The following is a 19,524-nucleotide window of genomic DNA, read 5'->3' as shown; positions in this document are numbered from 1 at the left end:
CAATCCCACTCAATTAAATTTCATCTCTTTCAGGTTACTTAATGCAAAACCGTACGAAAAAACATATATAAGACTACAAAACCAAACACCAGACTATAAAACAGTGTAAATTTCCTTGCGAAATCAGGATTCCCTCTTTGCTTTTTAGGCATTATATTGTAATACTTATTTACAAGAACATGCACCAATTTTGCTGTATACATTCAGTAAATGCTCTGATTTGCATGGTGAAAACCAAACCCCAAACACTGCCCTACTCTGCACCCTGCCATCCCTTCCTCATTTCTTGCAGAATTTGGAAGGTATTGTTTAAGTTACAGAGCAAAGAGCATCAGGAAGAGATGGAATTGGGCTAAAGTAAAGATGGCTATGGAAAATTAAGATTTCCTACTGCTTCTGTCATAGGTTTTCATGTGATGGTAACTAAACCTCTAAGCTGAGTACTACTTTTTTCCTAGATAATGAAATACAAATATGACTTTCGGAGATGAGAGCTATAACTTTCAGAACTGTTTACATATTCTGCTGAAATAAATCAGAAGTGAACTCTGAACAAGGAAACTTCTACAGTTCTACTCTGATGATAATTTTAACTGCAATCTCCCAATACCACCCTTCTTGTGTTAAACTGAGATGTGTATTAACCCCTCACAGTTCTTTTTTCCAGAATAGGATTTTAGACCTGTGTATCAACCAGGGAAATGAGCCATCCACCAAGCAGCAAGGATGGGAGATCTTATTAAATTAACACCTTCCAATCTATCCATGAACATAAAAAAACTCTCATGCCATGCACTAATTTCATTGAAAATTGAAATAGAGAAGTACACGATGGAAGAAATTAGGTTTCCTGCGCACACTGGTGGCATTTCCTAGCTTTTAAAATTAAAATTCTTGTGTGTAATATAAACTTCTGATATTTTTATGCATTAATATATTAATTTTAGAAAAGGTTTTTTCTCTAATTGCACCTTTTTTTTTTTTCAGGCAAAGTCAGATCTAATACTGTTAAAGATCCAATTAAAATGTTCCAATCACTCTATTCAAAACTCACCAAATTCTTTAAGTCTGTTAAAACATATAGTTATGGAATCCTTCAGCAAGAAAGAAAAGTGAATCTGTGAAGCACAGGACGCTTCCAATTTTTCAAAGAAAGAGAAAAATTGGGTAGTAGGAAGCTTTCAAGTAATAAAAATACAAATAAAATTACTGACAACTATTTTTTTCCCCCATATGCAAACTACACAGGTATTCTAGAGTTAAAGGAAGACACTATAGAAAGTTTGCTAGCTGCAGCTTGTCTTCTCCAGCTATCCCAGGTTATCGAGGTATGCTGCAACTTCCTCATGAAGCAGCTCCATCCTTCTAATTGCTTGGGGATTCGCTCCTTTGGTGACGCTCAGGGCTGCATGGAGCTCCTGAAGGTGGCACACACATACACTATGGTAAGCTGAACAGTCTAACTGCTCTGCGATTTTACTGTTAACAGCAAGTGTAAACGCTCTCCTGGAAAACACATGGGCTTTGGCAAAGCAGAGCCAGTTGAGCCATGCTTGGGGCTGCTGCTTTCTCCAAGACCGATGCAGTGGCTCTGCTTTTTCTATGCTGTCAGGGCTAGCTCTGTGAAGTCCCTGATGCACGGACATCTCTACCCAGCTCAGCCTCCAAAGGGAAATTTAAGAGCTGTGACTGTTATAGAAGCATTGGAAAAAGAGAAAAGCATGCTGAGAAAAATACTCACTTCTGTTTTTCTCACTTCAGAGTGTTGCCTTGTAGAAGGACGTACTTACTGTTCTTTTGAGTTCCCTTCCAATCTCTAGCATACTGTGATACTGTGATACTTAAGTATGCAGTATCATAAGCTTGATGTATGTGTTTCCTCAAAAAAACCACAGCCTTAACATGGCTAATGTCAAGAGGCAAACAACAATGACCCATTCTTATGCTGATTCAACACACAAAATTCAAAAGCTGATTTTAAGGTGAAACACATGCAAAAAGAGCCAAAATAAAGAATGAATCAGAAAGATTTGGAACGCTAAAAAGAAGCATATCCCTGACTGGAGCATAATCCTCTGGCTTAAAGCAAGAAATGAATATTCAGAGCGTGGGAAACAGAGAAGGAAGATAGCTTGCTGTGAAATGAAATCAAGGGATAAATATTCAGGGCAACAAGATGTGCTATATAGCAACTTTAAACACAAAAAGAAGAGCAACTGCCACAGCTAAATAAATATAAAAAGAACTACTTGTTAGAATACACATGGCAGCTTTATGCTTGAAATATTAGTGTAGCATGTCAAAACCAGTTTAGAGGCTTCATATGCTGACAGCATTCCGGCAAGAGTACACTTGTACACTTTTACATGCTCAAATAAATGACAGTGGCCTTTGCAGATTGAGGGCACTGGCTGTGCTCCCTCCTGTTACACTAATGAATGATTTGTTTAGCAGCAATCTAGATTCCTTTTACATTTTAAAGTCTGAAAAAGGACATTTCAGATAGAGGTTCACTCAGCCACTATAGAACAGTATACACTATTCCATACTCAGCTAAAATCAAGAAATCCCCCCTCTCCTCTGCAGCCTCTTTTCTCCCACCAGCCCTAGCACACGGGCATCAACTTCAAGCATTTAAAATTCACAGCCCAGATTTCTGAAAAACTGAACTAAAACCATGTGGTTACACATATGGTGTTATGATGTCAGACAATAACAGAGCCTTGTTTAGATTTGTTTTAACCTTTCAAATCCTCCAGACTTCCCCAGGAGTTAAGACTTTTTCTATGTTTAAAACTGTGCCACAGAAATGGCAGTTGGGTCACGTAGAGAGTACACTCTATGTGAAGGATCACGATGAATCAACTAGACTCAGCAGTACTGTGCATACAGGCTTTACACTATATCTTCCCGAAAACAGCCGGGAGCATTTCCACCTCTAGAACCACCTCCCGTATATTATGTGTAACACAGACTGAGAATGCTGCCACGAAAGAAGACCAGGCATGTCATAAGAGCACCTATCAGGTTTGCAGCTACTGACAATTTAGAGCCAGAAAAGGAAATCTGCAACTCCATCAAATAACCTTAAAGAAAATTTTCTTTTAAGCCCTCAACCTGATTTTAAAGAACACTTGGGGGAATAAGAGATCATAACAATGTATAAACACCCAAGTGTTGTGGAAGAAGAAAACCAAAACATCCTGCTTTGCTTCATGCCAAGCTCACCCACTTGAAATGTGTATGTTAGGGGAAGACCATAATGTTGTGCTGTAAACATAGACCATTCAAATGAACTAGTAGTATTTGAACATTTTGAGAAGATAATCAACTGGAAACATCACATCCATTCAATAAAAGCAGAGACAATGGAGACCTAACCCTTCAATTACTTTAGCCATTGATGCAAAGTATTAACAGTTTCCTGTCTGGTATCTTTTGGTGGAGATAGAGCTTGTTCTGATAAACATCTTGTGCTATATTTGTAACTACACGAGGACTGGCCTTCCTGTTCCTATTCTCTGATTGTCACAAAATATTAAAGCCGGATATGCATAACAGAGCAAAGTTAACATCTCCTTTAATCACTGATACTTCTATATTTACTTCTATATCCTTGGTACTCTTGAAAAGAGTTACACAAAGCTAAGAAACTACTGAAAATAAATAATAAAAACGTCAGCTACCGTAAAATCTCTCCAACTGTTCAATTTCAATCTGGTTCCCAAATATGATATATTTCTTCCAGGTACATAAATTAACACCTCAAATGCAGACACTAATAGCTACACATGTATTTCTTTGCATGTAACATAAAACCCCCAATTCTCTTAACAAAATTTCTTTCTTCCTTTGGAGTTAGTACAAGCAAGGATGCTTGATGTATTTTAATATCAATTCTAATACAGCTGTAACTTGAGTGTGCAACCTACTATTTTTATGAAAAATATTTCTTTGAAACATTCTAGGGATTTAACTTGTTGCCATTTCTGGAGCTGGTGAGTTTTACAACAGTAATTAAAGACTGCGAGTCCTTTGCTGGGATAGGTCCAATTTTCTATTGCCTAAAAAGTACTTTCAGAAAAGTGATTTTAATTTTCCTTTCTTCTCCTAAGAGTGGAGACATGCAGTCAACACCTGGCACTGCTCATTGCAAAAGGATTGGAAGAATGTAATTTGCTTAAAACTTCTGAATCTGATTGCAAGACAAGGTAGACATTTTATTTGAATGCCCCCCCTTGGCATTCTTAGGACACACATTAAATCTAATTGTGGTTTTGTTAAGTGTTAGGATCACACTGATGGACAAAACTGTCAGTGGCAAACCCCTAAGACAGGACATACTGACAGGAAGCCTGACAAGCACATCTGTAAGTGTGGCAGGATGAAGATGAGCGTTACTGTTCAGTTCTACAAGAGTAAGGCAGCAAAGAGCAATCAACATTTCCTTTCATTGGTCAAATGAGATGCAGTGGTCTTTAGAATATATATTGCATTTCAATATCTGTGGAAGTGAACAGGAACAAAATATATGCAAAGTCTACATTATCCAAGAAAAAGTTATTCCAAGGTGTGAAAATCATCAGTGCATTGAAATCCCCCCCCCCCCCCTTTTTTTTTACTGTTTAGGACCACTTCACAGAAGTAATAAAAAATCAGGAATTTCTGTTGCTCCCTGCTAATGAAATTGCAAAGCTGCTGTCTAGTGATGACATCAATGTTCCAGATGAAGAAGCCATATTCCAGGCATTAATGATGTGGGTGAGGCATGATTTGCAAAACCGGCAACGAGACCTAGGAATGCTTCTTTCTTACATTAGACTGCCTCTACTTTCCCCCCAGGTATGAATGTGAAGGGCTAACAGGAGCTTAACTACCAGCAGAAATGCTTGCCTCAAGCAACATTTAGAAAGAGTTATGTGAAAAGGCTGTGGGTTTGGCTGCAGTGTTTTGGTGGGTTTTTGTGTGGTGCCCCCCCCCCCCCTTTTTAACTGCATAGAAGGTATGTATTGTTTGTATTGATGAAAAAAATCCCACCATTCAAGCGTAAATACTAGGCTTAGAATTGCCTCTAAAATGTCAGTATAATGGCATTACAAAAGTATAGGTTTCTTTTTTTGGGTAGCAACTGCAGTATTTATTTTTCCTCTAATAACATAGCAACATAGATGCTATGGTAAATGCGAATAAATATCTTTGCAAACTGCAGGACAGATAAGGCACAATACTTATTTCTTTATTGCCAGAAAACTCAGACAAAACCAAAAGGGTCTAGATTATTGCTGACTGATCCAAGCATTGACATTACTTGTCCTTTAAGACTGAAAGAGATGCTTCATTAAATAAGATCCAGAGATAGACATAACTGTTTTATAGTCAGCTGACACTGTTGTATCTGTGTTGTAGAGAATCTATGTGTCACATCAGAAAAGCTTATAGGAGTACCAAGACTTTCAGGATGCTACGGCTATTTTATGGATCACCATGACTGAAGCTGCAAATACTCAGCTTTGGATTAAGTATCAAAATACTATGTACATTTGAACTATATTTAACATACTGTGATATTCACAGAGATGTGTAGTATTTTTTGTTAGATTTGCTCACACTCATATCAAAAGGAGTTTTGCATTCAGAGGGTGCACTACTACACTTGCAATTTTAATCTTCCCTAAATGCTAAAAGGAAGTTTTGGAGGAAAAAAAAAACATATATAAAGTCTTTTGCCTACCTTTATATTACTTTGCTTACATTAAAGCAGAGTTTCCAGCAAAGCTTGAGTGAGAGGGGAACCAAAAATGAGTTTTGTAGCTCCAAATACTTTAATTACTATTGTACATACAATTTTAATAACTTAGGTATCTATATGAAGATCATCACTTTTCATTTCTCAGTTACTAGCTGATCTAGAAAACAGTCCAATGTTTGCAGACGACCTAGAGTGTCAGAAACTTCTTATGGAGGCTATGAAGTACCACCTTCTACCAGAGAGACGGTCCATGATGCAAAGTCCTCGAACTAAGCCTAGAAAATCTACAGTGGGTGCGCTTTATGCTGTAGGAGGTATGGATGCCACTAAAGGTAAGTGCAGAGATTAACTTCACTGTGTTAATTTAACTGTATTACAATTAATGAATTGTATTACAGATACCCAGACGACATATGACATTTATTTAAAGACTTGCTAGGAAAACAGCAATTAAGGGTTGAAAAAGAAGAAAAATATAAACACAGAACACAATCCTATGTATTAGATGTTTTTTCTTCTGGCAAGAATCATGTGTTTCTAAATGATTTACATGCATCTTGAAATGCAGGCTAAAGAATTTTGATTCAGATAGTGATTTTAAAACCAAGTTTTGTAAGAATTTGTGAGTATAGTTTGACTTTACACTTCATAATAAAAAATAATATTCAGAATATTTTCAGATGCATCTAACGTTGGCTTAGAACAATATGCTCCATTTTTTGACAAAGTTAGACAGCTGGAAAAATTTAGAAGGGAATAAAAATAAACCCAGAAAGCATTACTGACCTATAGAGAACACTTATCAATCTTTCCTTATCAATCCTTACTATAAAATTTCAGCTGGAAAGATTTGTACTTTACCATGAGCGCAACAGTATGTGCAACTTTTTTCGGGACTTCATACGCAGGTTTTATTCAGGTTTGTGGTTGAAAGTTCAATGTTATAAAGGTATTCCAGCTTTTATTATTTGATTTTCATAACTGTAATCAGCTTAGAGCTTTACATGTTACACCATTCTATTTAGTAAACTGTATATTTGATCATTTTCTTAACTTCAAACCAACAGCTTGGAGCCAAAGCACTATAATTAGTTTAAAGTATAGCAACTTGCTGAACAGTATTTCTTTTAGCTGTGTGAGTTCACTTTTAATAGAAATACAAGGAAGCTAATGTGTTTCATGGTTGGCAAAATGTTGCTGATGACTGATTTTTCCTCTATGAGAGGTCTTGCAGTGCTACCTTACTGTCTGTGCAATCTAGTCAGGTGCACAATCCATATTCATCAGCATCACAACATGAAAACATTCATTCCTAAAATAATTCAGCAAAATGAAGTTAAACCATAGCAATTAGTATAGTTTTCGTTTAAGATACTGATTATTTGTGAATTATAGCAACCAAGGATTGAAGGTAATCTTTAAACTAACTTCTACCAAAATAAAAATAAATCTTTCTAATAGGTTTTTCTCAGTAAAGGTTATGCAAAGAAAGGGCTATTTCAGTCAACATCTGCACTTCCTGTTGGTGCCTCTTTTACTTATTACCTTGGAACAAAGCCAATTGTTTGAACTTTTGCCTTTTGATGGTTAAGAAGAACAGCACTTCCTCTCCTCCCTGCTGTCCTCTGCAGCTCTGATTCATACTTTGAGCTTGTGCTGGATTGCAAGATAAAGGAAACTTCACCTAAAAGAACATGATTCACTGAAAGAACGGTTCTGAGAAGGGAGCAACAACCTCCCCTGGCAATAATATGCTTTCTGTGATAAAGAAAACTCTCAGTGAATGCCAGGTTTGGCTTTGTGCATATCTCAGGTGGTATATGAAGTCAAATCTCAGCTTCAAATGATCAAAAGAAGATCAAAGAGCTACTTTCCGCTGGTATTTTGAAAAACGTGAATGTGCCTAAAACCACATTTAACTTTCAAAAGCTACCTTCCAGCCTCTGTAAAAATTGCAGCCTACAGGCTATGCATGAACACACTGCATACCTTAATGCATTTTTCCTGTCTTTTAGTTAGTGTGCAAATAACTTCTTTTGAAGCAAAGAAGTTTGGGGTACTCCCATATGAGCATAGAATAAATGAGAAGGAATCAAAGCAAGGAGCAAAGAGACTAACAAAATGGGAAGAACAGTCAAACAAATCCAGTTACTCAAACTAAAAAAGGACAGAAAAGGGGAAAAAAGTAGACTTTCTTTTATTGCAGATGGATCTGGTAGTTTCTTTCCTAGTCGATGCATCTGGAAAAGCATACAGATGAGGAAAATATATCCCGAGATAGGCTCTTATTTCAGTAAATTACTTGCGTATATCAGATGATGTCTAGGAGCTCTCTAAACCAAAGGACACCTTTCTTTTCTCCTTTATTGCATGATTGTTTTGCTGTTGCAAATAATTCCTCAGCCACTACCTACCTATAGTAATTCCCAAAATACTGCTTCTCTAGTGTCAAATCCCCGACAAGGAACAGACAGGAAATCAGCTCTGTTATCTTCACCTGAGCTGAACTCTAGGGTGCACTGTATGTACAACTGGCAATTGCCTCTTCTACCTTGGTTGCTACTCAGCCATCTCGCCACTGTGCTAAATCAGCTCTCAAAGGAGCAATTACATCTGCTGAGTGACTGTCAGGAGCCAGGGCATAGAAAACTCCGTTTTGAATGGCAGAGAGCATGGCCCTTATGAATAATTGCAGCAAAAACATTACTATAATTTCAGTGACCTGAAAAAAAATTGAAAATAGAATTATATGCTACATTAGACAAGCAGTTACTGCAAGGCTGCTGCAAAGGTGAACCTCGATGAAGCTACCTGTGGGAACCAGATGTGTGCTCACAACAGTCTACCGCTTGTCCCTACCATAAAAAGGAAATATCCAAGCTATTCACAAAGATACGTCATAAGACATACAGACACATGGATATATTTTGCATTTCTGGTATCACTAACGGTTTGAGCACAAACATGTTTAAAGTGTACATAGTTGTGAGGTATTGCATTCATAAGGAATATTTAAAAAGCCACAACTACCTACATGGTATTTAAGTAACAAGTTTAACCTATCTCTAAAACTTTCAGTATTAAAAAAATCTGCTGGCATGTAATTCTGCATCTTCTTGCCTCCAGTTAACTCTCATAGATCTGACAATCAAATATGCATGTAATTAATGCAGCTTGCTCACTAGGGTTTACATTTCACAACTGAAGTTCTTGGGAAGCCACGGTAAAAGTCCACACACAGAATTTCAACATGTTATAATTTAATAATGTTTTGCAGTGTGCTGACCACTGGGTACTGATCAATTCACGGCTGGGTACTGATCTGGGTACTGATCAATTCACGGCTGTCTCATAACGCTTATGTTTTTTACAGGTACCACTACAATTGAAAAATATGACCTTAGGACTAACAGCTGGATACAAATTGGTACTATGAATGGTAGACGATTACAGTTTGGAGTTGCAGTAATTGACAACAAGCTGTACATTGTGGGGGGAAGAGATGGTCTGAAAACATCTAACATTGTGGAATGTTTCAACCCTATCACCAAAGTCTGGACTATAATGCCTCCTATGTCAACACACAGACACGGCCTAGGTAAGAGGTGCTCTTTCCTTGTAAATACTTTGCACCACACACAAATCAGTTTTGGTTGATGCAAACACTGCTGACTTTTTTTTTTTTTAGCATTTAGTAACATATTTGTAAAAGATATTTTTCAAAGACAGAGTTGCCTATTGCCATGATTTAATGACAGTGATATATATTAGTATTCCCCTATTCTGCTATTGCACTGGTCTTCCAAAGTTAATTTCACCTCTAGAAAGTTACAAAAAATAAGCAACAGTGAAAATAATCAACTCCTCATCCAATGTAACAGTCTAGAGAGATACCTGTGATACAGAAACAGCCTGATTTAATTTTTTTTGAAAGTATAACTTAAGGCCATAGGTACCAAACACCTGTGAAAATCAGATCAGAGAATTGTCCACACTGCAGAAAACACTGGGGTAAGGAAATAAGTACAACTTCAGTAACTTTAACGCTGTAACTACAAGAAGTTTTACACACCTCTGCCATGGCTTAGTATCTATGGCTCTTTCCTCCACAATATTCCTTAACATTATTTACAGTGAATGAATAATATTAATATGAAATCCAGAATTAATTTCTGGAAGTATTAAAAAATAAGTTTACAGTTAAGGACACTGTAAGGGAGGGAATATGATGATTTTTGAAAGATTTATATATCACAGTTCTTATGAAAAAGCTGGCTTCTCTTAAGTTTACAGAAACAGGTACTGCTTGAAATCCTTGGTAAGTTCAAATGACTGAGAATATTTTTATTTGAATAATAGAAAACACTGATCCAGAAGTATTTGCTAAACCTGTGGCTTATATCACCTTCTCCGCTGGTGAAGAATATATGGTGAGGGGTTCTTACCAGCTAGTCTGTCAAATTTATAAAACAAATACTAGTAGGTAGCAAAGGAGAAGATGATGAAAGAGATTAAATACTTCTCATTGAAGTCTTTATAATCACCAACTGCAGGGGCATAATTCTATCTAACAAGTAGGTCACAGGAATAAATTTTGGTGCCCAAAGTTAGGCTTCTGTGTGTGCATCAGCCTGGTTTGCAATACTGCCTCTTACACTTACAGCTCCTATTAGCTTTGGTGTGATTTTGTGGAGACTTAACACTTTTGTAAAAAATCAGGCCATGTGTATTTAGGCCTGAAAAGACAGATTTAGAAAACTTCTAAGCAGACAGATTCAAATATTTCACCTTACCCACAAAGGAAGCAAACAGCAGCAGCAGCTTCCCAAAGGGGAGGCACCTAAGCCCTTCTCTCCAGAGAAGGATATGCCCACACAGAGCTTTGCAGAGACAGCCAAGTTCACTCTCCTGAGCCTCAAGGACAACAGATGCAAGACAGCTCTCATCCAAAAGTGTGTTCCCCTTACAGGCATTAAAATGCTATGGTACTTAGCTGGTAAGGACAGCCAGCTACCCACCCACTCAGGCTTCATGCTGGCCAGACTACAGAGCTTCAGCTGGCTCAGAGTAAGGACAGGTCATTGATTTCGGCATATTTTTCCTTGCATGGCTCAACCTTTGCCTTTCTTTAAAAGAATAGTAATGTTTCTCATTTAGGGGCTCAAATTCATTTCAGAACAAGGTCAACAAAAGTCGAAGAGATAAAAGTCCAAGAAGAGAACATCAGAATTAAGCAGCTTTCCTCTAATCTTTTGGCAAATGATAATACTTATTCAGAACAACATTGTATGTGAAGTATTTTGTTTATCTTTGTTTATTCTGCTAAATGACAAGGTAGCTTTTAGATCGTTTAATACCAGCTGAAATTGGTTATCTACATATGCATAATTAAAGTATGAAGTTAATACACTGCTGGTCACTGAAATTGTTAGATACTGTAATTTGTGCCTAATTCTATCTTTTAAGGAGTAGCAATGCTTGAAGGACCAATGTATGCTGTTGGTGGCCATGATGGGTGGAGTTACCTTAATACCGTAGAAAGATGGGACCCACAAGCACGGCAATGGAATTATGTTGCAAGCATGTCAACCCCTAGAAGCACCGTAGGGGTTGCAGCATTAAATAGCAAGTATGTCAACAGGAAAACTGCTCTTTGGTTTTTCATGTGCTTCCTTCCTTGCAAATATAGTTTCTTAAATTTTCTTTCCAATCTCATAGTAATTAATCACCTTGAGAAAACAAAGAGAAAATATAATGCACAAAAACAAGAAAGGAAAGCTTTTCCTCTGTTGCGTGGTAAATTATTTTCAAGCTTACAGTCACGTTTTAAACATATTTCAGCCCTTTTAAGTTACAGCAATTTGAAAGTGTTATTACATGTGTAACAGTTTTTTACCTAGAATATAACTTATTGGATAAAAGATCGGCTACTTTAAAAAATACTCCAAGTTTATATTTATACTTTAAAATCACAGTTTCTAAGGGCACACCATTTAAAAGAATACACAAAGAAACAAAGTCATTCTCTGTTATTTTACACCTCCTGCACACAGCTACATCTTCAACATACAAGTTCACAATCGTGAATAATTTTTCAATGTTTAAAAGTGTATGTTGTGTTCAATGAAAGGAAAACAAGTTTCATAATTAGGTATGGAATAAACAGCCTCCAATAAGTCTTATCCCTACCCAGATTTATTCTGCACTTCATCTATTGCTTAAATACACTGAGATCACATGCTTACTGTACATTGGTTTTCCCACAAAGATTTTCAAAACATATTTAAACATCCTCCAAAGACACTAAAGTCACTCAAACACTTTTACATGGGAACAGACACATGTATGAATCTACTGTGTAACCTGCAGTTAACAGTGTGTTACACCTTGTATGTTCCTATTAGAAAGTAGGAGGAATAATTCATAAAGTAATGCCAAACAGAATTTTGTTTTCTTTCTTCAGAAATACAAAATACCCTTGTAACAGGCCCTAGGTTCTGTTGGAGAGCATGGCTTCAGCCAACCTTCTTATTTAAATCTGCAGAAAGCTCTTAGCAATGACAGTTTGTAGAGGCCTGGAATATTACAGTTGCAGGCAGACCACTGCATTTATATTGAAATTGTATGACTGGCTTCCCTGTTTACTTCTTAAATTCCAGAGAAAGAGAAGAATATGGAGCAGAAACAAAGATGTCAGGAAAGCAGTATTTGCAAATGCAAAAACTTCACACACAAGTCAGGGTTTTGCATTCCAACACAACACAATCATTAACTCAAAAGTCCAAGAAAGAAAGAAGTGTATGTTCAAGTCCCTTTGTATCTCAGAGGAAATGTTCTCAGCATAAACTTCACCAGAAACTCCTGCTGGTACCTTCCACAGCAACATGCAGGAAACCACTTTGTCAAAGAGGAAATCCAGCCTGATCCTGACTCTGCTCTCAATCACTCCTGATACAAGCTGTCTCCAGCCTGGCTTAAATCATGTCTGTTAGTCTAGTGATGTAATTTCTGGCATACCAGGGAAAGCCAAGATCAAAATGTCCATCATTCAGTGCTACTGCTATGGTCTAACCAAACAGAATGCTTCTCCTTTTCCTGTTTCCCTAAGCCACACTGAATATTTAAACCCAGCCAGAAAAGCCTTTAAGTTTCCATGGAACACCACTTTTTGACCACTTTCTTAATTCTTTTCCTTAGAGAATGGGACACACAACCATGTTTCTAGACATGTTACAGAGAACAAAAGATCCCAACCAATCTGTTTGTATATACAGTGATTTCCTCTCCCTGTGAAAGCTGTGTAAACAAGTAGTCTGTATCTAATGGCATGAAGTGAAAAGAAAATCAAATCCTTGTTTTTTTATGGGTCAGGCAACAAACTGTACAACTGAACTCAAGTCTGTCTTCCATTCACAAACATTAGAAGAGAGTGCTAGAAACGTTGAATTATTCCAAGAGTAGTCAAGATTCTTCTAGGTAAATTATAAACCCGAGCAGTCTGAAAGTTACTCCAGATGCTGGAGAAAAACAGGCACTTCTAAAACATAGAACCATAGAATAGTTAGGGTTGGAAACGACCTTAAGATCATCTAGTTCCAACCCCCCTGCCGTGGGCAGGGACACCTTACGCTTAATCATATCACCCAAGGCCTCGTCCAACCTGGTCTTGAACGCTGCCAGGGATGGAGCATTCACAACTTCCCTGGGCAACCCATTCCAGTGCCTCACCACCCTAACAGGAAAGAATTTCCTTCTTATATCCAACCTAAACTTCCCCTGTTTAAGTTTTAACCTATTACCCCTTGTCCTATCACTACAGTCTCTAGCGAAGAGTCCCTCCCCAGCATCCTTGTAGGCCCCCTTCAGATACTGGAAGGCTGCTATGAGGTCTCCACGCAGCCTTCTCTTCTCCAGGCTGAACAGCCCCAACTTCCTCAGCCTGTCTTCATACGGGAGGTGCTCCAGTCCCCTGATCATCCTCGTGGCCCTTCTCTGGACTTGTTCCAACAGTTCCATGTCCTTTTTATGTTGAGGACACCAGAACTGCACACAATACTCCAAGTGAGGTCTTCACAGGAGCAGAGTAGAGGGGCAGGATCACCTCCTTGGACCTGCTGGTCACTCTCCTTTTGATGCAGCCCAGGATACGGTTGGCTTTCTGGGCTGCAAGCGCACACTGACGCCAGCTCATGTTCATTTTCTCATCAGCCAAAACCCCCAAGTCCTTCTCTGCAGGGCTGCTCTGAATCTCTTCTCTGCCCAACCTGTAGCTGTGCCTGGGATTGCTCCGACCCAGGTGTAGGACCTTGCCCTTGGCATGGTTAAACTTCATGAAGTTGGCATCATCCCACCTCACAAGCGTGTCGAGGTCCCTCTGGATGGCATTGCTTCCCTCCAGGGTGTCAACTGAACCACGCAGCTTGGTGTCATTGGCAAATTTGCAGAGGGCGCACTCAATCCCACTGTCCATGTCAGCGACGAAGATGTTGAACAAGACCGATCCCAACACTGATCCCTGAGGGACACCACTCGTTACTGGTCTCCAGCCGGACATGGAGCCACTGACCACAACTCTTTGTGTGCGGCCATCCAGCCAGTTCTTTATCCACCGAGTGGTCCATCCATCAAATTGATGTCTCTCCAATTTAGAGACAAGGATGTCGTGTGGGACAGTGTCGAATGCTTTACACAAGTCCAGGTAGATGCCATCAACTGCTCTACCCCTGTCCATCAGTTCTGTAGCCCCATCATAGAAGGCCACCAAATTGGTCAAGCAGGATTTCCCCTTAGTGAAGCCATGCTGGCTGTCACCAAGCACCTTGTTGATTTTCATGTGCCTTAGCAAGCCTTCCAGGAGAATTTGCTCCAAGATTTTGCCAGGTACAGAGGTGAGACTGACTGCTCTGTAATTCCCTGGGTCATCCGTTTTCCCCTTCTTGAAAATGCGGGTTATATTTCTGTTTTTCCCAGTCATCGGGAACTTCACCTGACTGCAATGATTTCTCAAATATGATGGACAGTGGCTTCGCAACTTCATTTGGCATCTCCTTCAGGACCCGTGGCTGGATCTCATCAGGACCCACGGACTCGTGCACATTCAGATTTTTAAGATGGTCTCGAACCAGTTCCTCTCCTACAGTGGGCGCAAGGTCTTCATTCTCTCAGTCCCTGCATCTGCCTTCCAAGACTTGGGTGGTTTGGTCAGAGCCTTTGCCAGTGAAGACCGAGGCAAAGAAGTCATTCAGAACCTCCGCCTTCTCCAAATCCTGTGTAGCCAAACAAATTCAGCTGATTTGGTTTAGGCGATTTTGGACAAGTCCACATGTTCCCTAGGTCTCTAATTACATGTACTAAGTAAATTCAATTTCATGGCAGTATTAGCCAAGTTTGAAACAGACCAGAACAACTGGCACACTCAACATCTAAACATCTCTGCTGTTTTTAAATCCAGTATGCATACTATCATTAGGCTAGCAATGTACAAGTTAGCTTGAAACACAAAAGAAATTCAGGCTTTTTAAAATGCCATGACAAAAAAACCACAGAACTTTCATGCTTCTTAATGTGGATTTCCACCACTTATTCTTACATGTTGTCCCAACATCAGCTGGTTTAAATCTCCGGTTTTGGTCATTTGCTGAGTACCTTTAGGATGAGCAGACAAGTTACCTGTATGGTAACACCTGCCTAGCAGATCTTAAATACAAACGATGAGGAAACTATATATTAGTACATTTTTGATATATGTTTTTGTTATATAATGGTATTATTGAAGTTCTTTTACATATAACATATAGGAAAAATGCTTAATGCAATACTAAGGTGTCAAATACTCTATAAGCCTGTTACATGGAATACTACCCACATATTTAAAACATATGTGGCATCTACCAAATTCCATATATAGCTCACATTTAAAGAAGCTGATATGCAATTTTCAAATAAGACTGCTTGAAAATTTACACTGCAAATGATGAATAAACCTTCCTTCAACTAACATGCAAAACACTTTGTGCAAAGAAAGTTCCAGAGCCTAGCTGTCATATAGCAAATAACAGGCCTAAAGATCATTTTAAAGTGATTTGAATGAAGTTAACCACATAAAATTTCTACTAAAATAAGAGCCTAAAGACTGAAATTGTTTGCCTTCTTGTGGGTAATGATTCTAGACTATATGCTGTCGGTGGACGAGATGGGAGCTCCTGCTTGAAATCAATGGAATGTTTTGATCCACACACAAACAAGTGGAGCATATGCGCTTCCATGTCTAAGAGAAGAGGCGGTGTTGGCGTTGCAACATACAATGGGTTTTTATACGCTGTGGGAGGTCATGATGCACCTGCTTCCAACCACTGCTCTCGACTTTCCGACTGCGTAGAAAGGTAAGGAATTCTTTTTTTTTTTATTTTCCTTTTTTTTTAATAAATATATTCCAGGAAGGAAATATTAAATAACTTATAGCAGCAAAGGAAATCTTTTCACAAGTGGAATGTTATGTCTGCAAAACATATTATGCTTTCTAAAATAATATTTTGAACAGAGTAACTCACTTCCAATGTACTTGTAGTAACAAAAACCCCTCAGAAACAAATTCTCCCCAGCTCCTCCTTCTATTTGAGCTGCCCAGGAGCCAGGTAAAGACAACTCAACAAGTTAAGACAAATACAACACCTGACCTTTCTGTTTCACAAGTGCCAAAACACAGGCTTGGGCTACTTGCATCCTATATTGTAAGAACTAAGTACTTTTCAGCTCTCTCTTCCTCCAAGTACTGAGGCGATATTGACACTACTGTCATCTGGGGACAAGAAAGGTAAACAAGAAGCAAGTACTCCCTGTTGTGATAACAATAGCTCAGTTCTGTTCCCAGTAACAAGTGTAAACCTGGTGCTACCCTGGAATTCACTTGAACTTACAGTGGAAGTTGAGTGAATACAAATCAGAAATAAAATCAACATTGATACAAAGAGAAAACAGAAATCTTTGAGGAGTACGAAAAAAAGAATATATTAAAATTAGCTTTGCTGAGTCAACTGATGGCCATGTTATCATCCTCTCAGGCCTCATTTATGTTGAAAATGTACCGATTCTTTAATTTGATAGAAGAGACTGTAATCAGAAAGTGAAAATACGGGCATTTTTCATGTGCTTGAAGACCCCTCTGGTGGCAAGATACGTAATTGCATCACTCAATTATCTATATTAGCTCATGGTGTTAACTGAACTACAGTGTAGCAGAAAGTAAGCAAATATCAGTCATTTAAATGTGAAATGTGTTTCTACAATGTATTTTTCTAAATTTGATTATAAAACATCCTAGGTATGATCCTAAAACAGATGCTTGGACAACAGTGGCCCCCTTGAGTGTACCTCGGGATGCTGTTGGAATTTGTCCTCTGGGGGACAGATTATATGCCGTTGGGGGCTATGATGGACATACGTACCTGGATACTGTGGAGTCCTATGATGCTCAAAATAATGAGTGGACAGAGGTAAAAGGAAGAATTAGCTAAGAAATAATAAGATTTTTTCCCACAGATGGGAAGAATTCTGTCCAAATAATGGACAACAAAAAAAAAAACAAGTTGCAAAATTATCACTGGTTTTGTGAAAAATGTTATATTAGGATGCAGTAATAGTGTAGTTGGGCTTCATAAAACATTGGTTGCCTCTCCTATGAAATAACTGTGTGAGATTTTTCAGATTAAAGGGCGGAAGCAGTACACGAGCTTGTGATCCAGGCTGCACAAATCATTTTGTGTTGAAGTGCTTAAATTTACAGCTGTTGGACCTGTCATGTGTTTGTGGGCAATGCCCTCTGCTGGACACACTTCCAAGTTTTTATGTTTATGATCACCACCACTGAGACCAAGAGGAAATATTTCTAACTGTCGAGATGCTTTTGTGGCTACACAGTTTGTGGTTTGAGAACACAGGATACAAGGGTCTTTTACAGAAGTTAAGAGCGACACCACTAGCCTACACTCCTCTAAATCTGAGAGGCTGCTAAAGCCTCTCTCCAAAAGCCCAAACTGTGTTTTTAGAGCCCTGGTTCAATCTTGTATAGGTTTTTTTTTTCAGTACAGTAATTTGAATGAACAAATTGAATTACTTTTACTTTTAATCTGCAAATAATTCCTTCTAGTCCTATCCATAGGAGTAACTAAAAATGTGTGGTTTTTTTTTTGTTTTGTTTTATTGTTTTTTTTTTTAGGAAGTTCCTGTCAATATTGGAAGGGCTGGAGCATGCGTTGTTGTTGTGAAGTTGCCTTGAAGACTATAAATATTGTGAAACTAAACTGAGTGGAGTTTTGTGAAGTCAGGAAGATAAGAAACATTCCAAAACGCAGTACAGACTATATACATCTTAGCAGCCCTCCACGACAGAGAAAACTTATCTCCGAGACATTATGCTATTAGAGCACAGAAGTGTCTTCCCACATTACAGAAATCAGAGAATTTTGAATAACTGAATTATTTTATTACGCCTAATAGATAAAAAAAAATCAAAAATATGTTTAAATGGCTCTGGTTTGTTACAAAACTGTATCTGTTATTTATAAACTGCAATAGTAAAGTCATAAACGGGTGTATAAGATTTCATAAACTTTTTTCTTTTCTATGGTGGCAGTTATGATAATGTTGATAAAAAGAGCTTTTATACTTTATGTAAATGAAAATGAATAAGAGAGAAAAACCTTCAACCAAGAACTGCACAGAAGGAAATATTTGCCCATCAGTATCACTGGCAGCAGAATATTCTCTGCAGAAGTAACTTCATTTCTATTTTAAGAAATTAAATTACTAAATTAACTTTAAAAACATATCAGCGAAACATAGAATCTGGTTGCTATTCAACCTCCTGGCATTGTTAGTACTGTAGTAGGATATCCATTTTTAGCAGTATATTAAATTGAATGGTGCAAGAAGTAGTAGGCCTAAGGTATCTTTATGTTATTGTGTGTGCCAACAGAAAGAGATCTCTTTTGTCAAAACACAATGCTAACATAATTTGCAATCATTTTCACAGTGCATAGATATGTGATATTTTAATGCTGATCAGGGTGTCAGGTTATTCATGGATTTCTCTTTGCCCACTAACCATCTGTCAGTATGCGTTAAACTAATTTGACTATTCTTTGGATAATCACCACACATTAAATTTTAAAAGCAATCATATAATTACATTCCTTGAATATAACTTAAAAAAATTAAACTTTTATATCATATTGATATGACAATCTTTGACCTCAGCTGAAGATTACCAGCTTTCTCTCACGTACAGTTGAAATATGGTAAGAAAAAAACCCCGACACATCCACTGTGTAATGTTCTATACCATTTATATGAGCATGTTAATGTTTTATTTGAAATTAAGGGAATGCTAAGAATCAAGAATAAACAGGGAATCACCTCAAATCACCAGTTTTCCACATGCATGATGTTTTCTTTTTGTGTGCCAATTTCTAATGAAGGTTTATTTGTTTCTCCTTAATTTCTTTTTTTTTTTTTATAACATCAAATGCTGAAAGTGTATTTTGGAAAAAGAATGTATGTAAGATATTCTATGCTGTGAAGCACAATATTTGGACAGTACCGACATTAGTGTTATATTGTTGTTTTGTTAGCTCAGAAAATTCAGGACAGGTGAAAATTCTCTGAACGTGTAGACTAATTTTTCTGATAGAATACTGTGTTTTCAGAGTTCAGCAATATAATATTAAAAAGAAAATATACTATTAATCCTATTGAATGCTTCTAAAGATGAAATCTCA

General features: G+C 37.8%; 1 protein-coding gene across 2 annotated transcripts in view; it reads left to right on the top strand.

The window, feature by feature from the left end:
* The window catches only part of KLHL4 (kelch like family member 4), an 88,965-nt gene extending 69,803 nt beyond the window's left edge, over nt 1–19,162 (top strand). For both annotated transcript variants that reach the window (XM_062627454.1, XM_062627453.1), the window contains exons 4-11: nt 1,249–1,445; nt 4,630–4,842; nt 5,895–6,081; nt 9,123–9,347; nt 11,216–11,378; nt 15,919–16,131; nt 17,070–17,241; nt 17,964–19,162. In XM_062627454.1, the coding sequence (XP_062483438.1) occupies nt 1,249–1,445; nt 4,630–4,842; nt 5,895–6,081; nt 9,123–9,347; nt 11,216–11,378; nt 15,919–16,131; nt 17,070–17,241; nt 17,964–18,023 (1,430 nt within the window). In that variant the 3' untranslated portion in view covers nt 18,024–19,162. The remainder of the gene's footprint in view (nt 1–1,248; nt 1,446–4,629; nt 4,843–5,894; nt 6,082–9,122; nt 9,348–11,215; nt 11,379–15,918; nt 16,132–17,069; nt 17,242–17,963) is intronic.
* Nucleotides 19,163–19,524: the final 362 nt, after the last annotated feature.

The sequence above is a fragment of the Pezoporus occidentalis genome, unplaced genomic scaffold, assembly GCF_034315485.1.
Source record: "Pezoporus occidentalis ecotype Australia unplaced genomic scaffold, CSIRO_AGI_Poc_V1 ctg30, whole genome shotgun sequence".
NCBI classification, from domain to species: Eukaryota; Metazoa; Chordata; class Aves; order Psittaciformes; family Psittacidae; genus Pezoporus; species Pezoporus occidentalis.
This window is presented reverse-complemented; position numbering and strand designations above follow the sequence as displayed.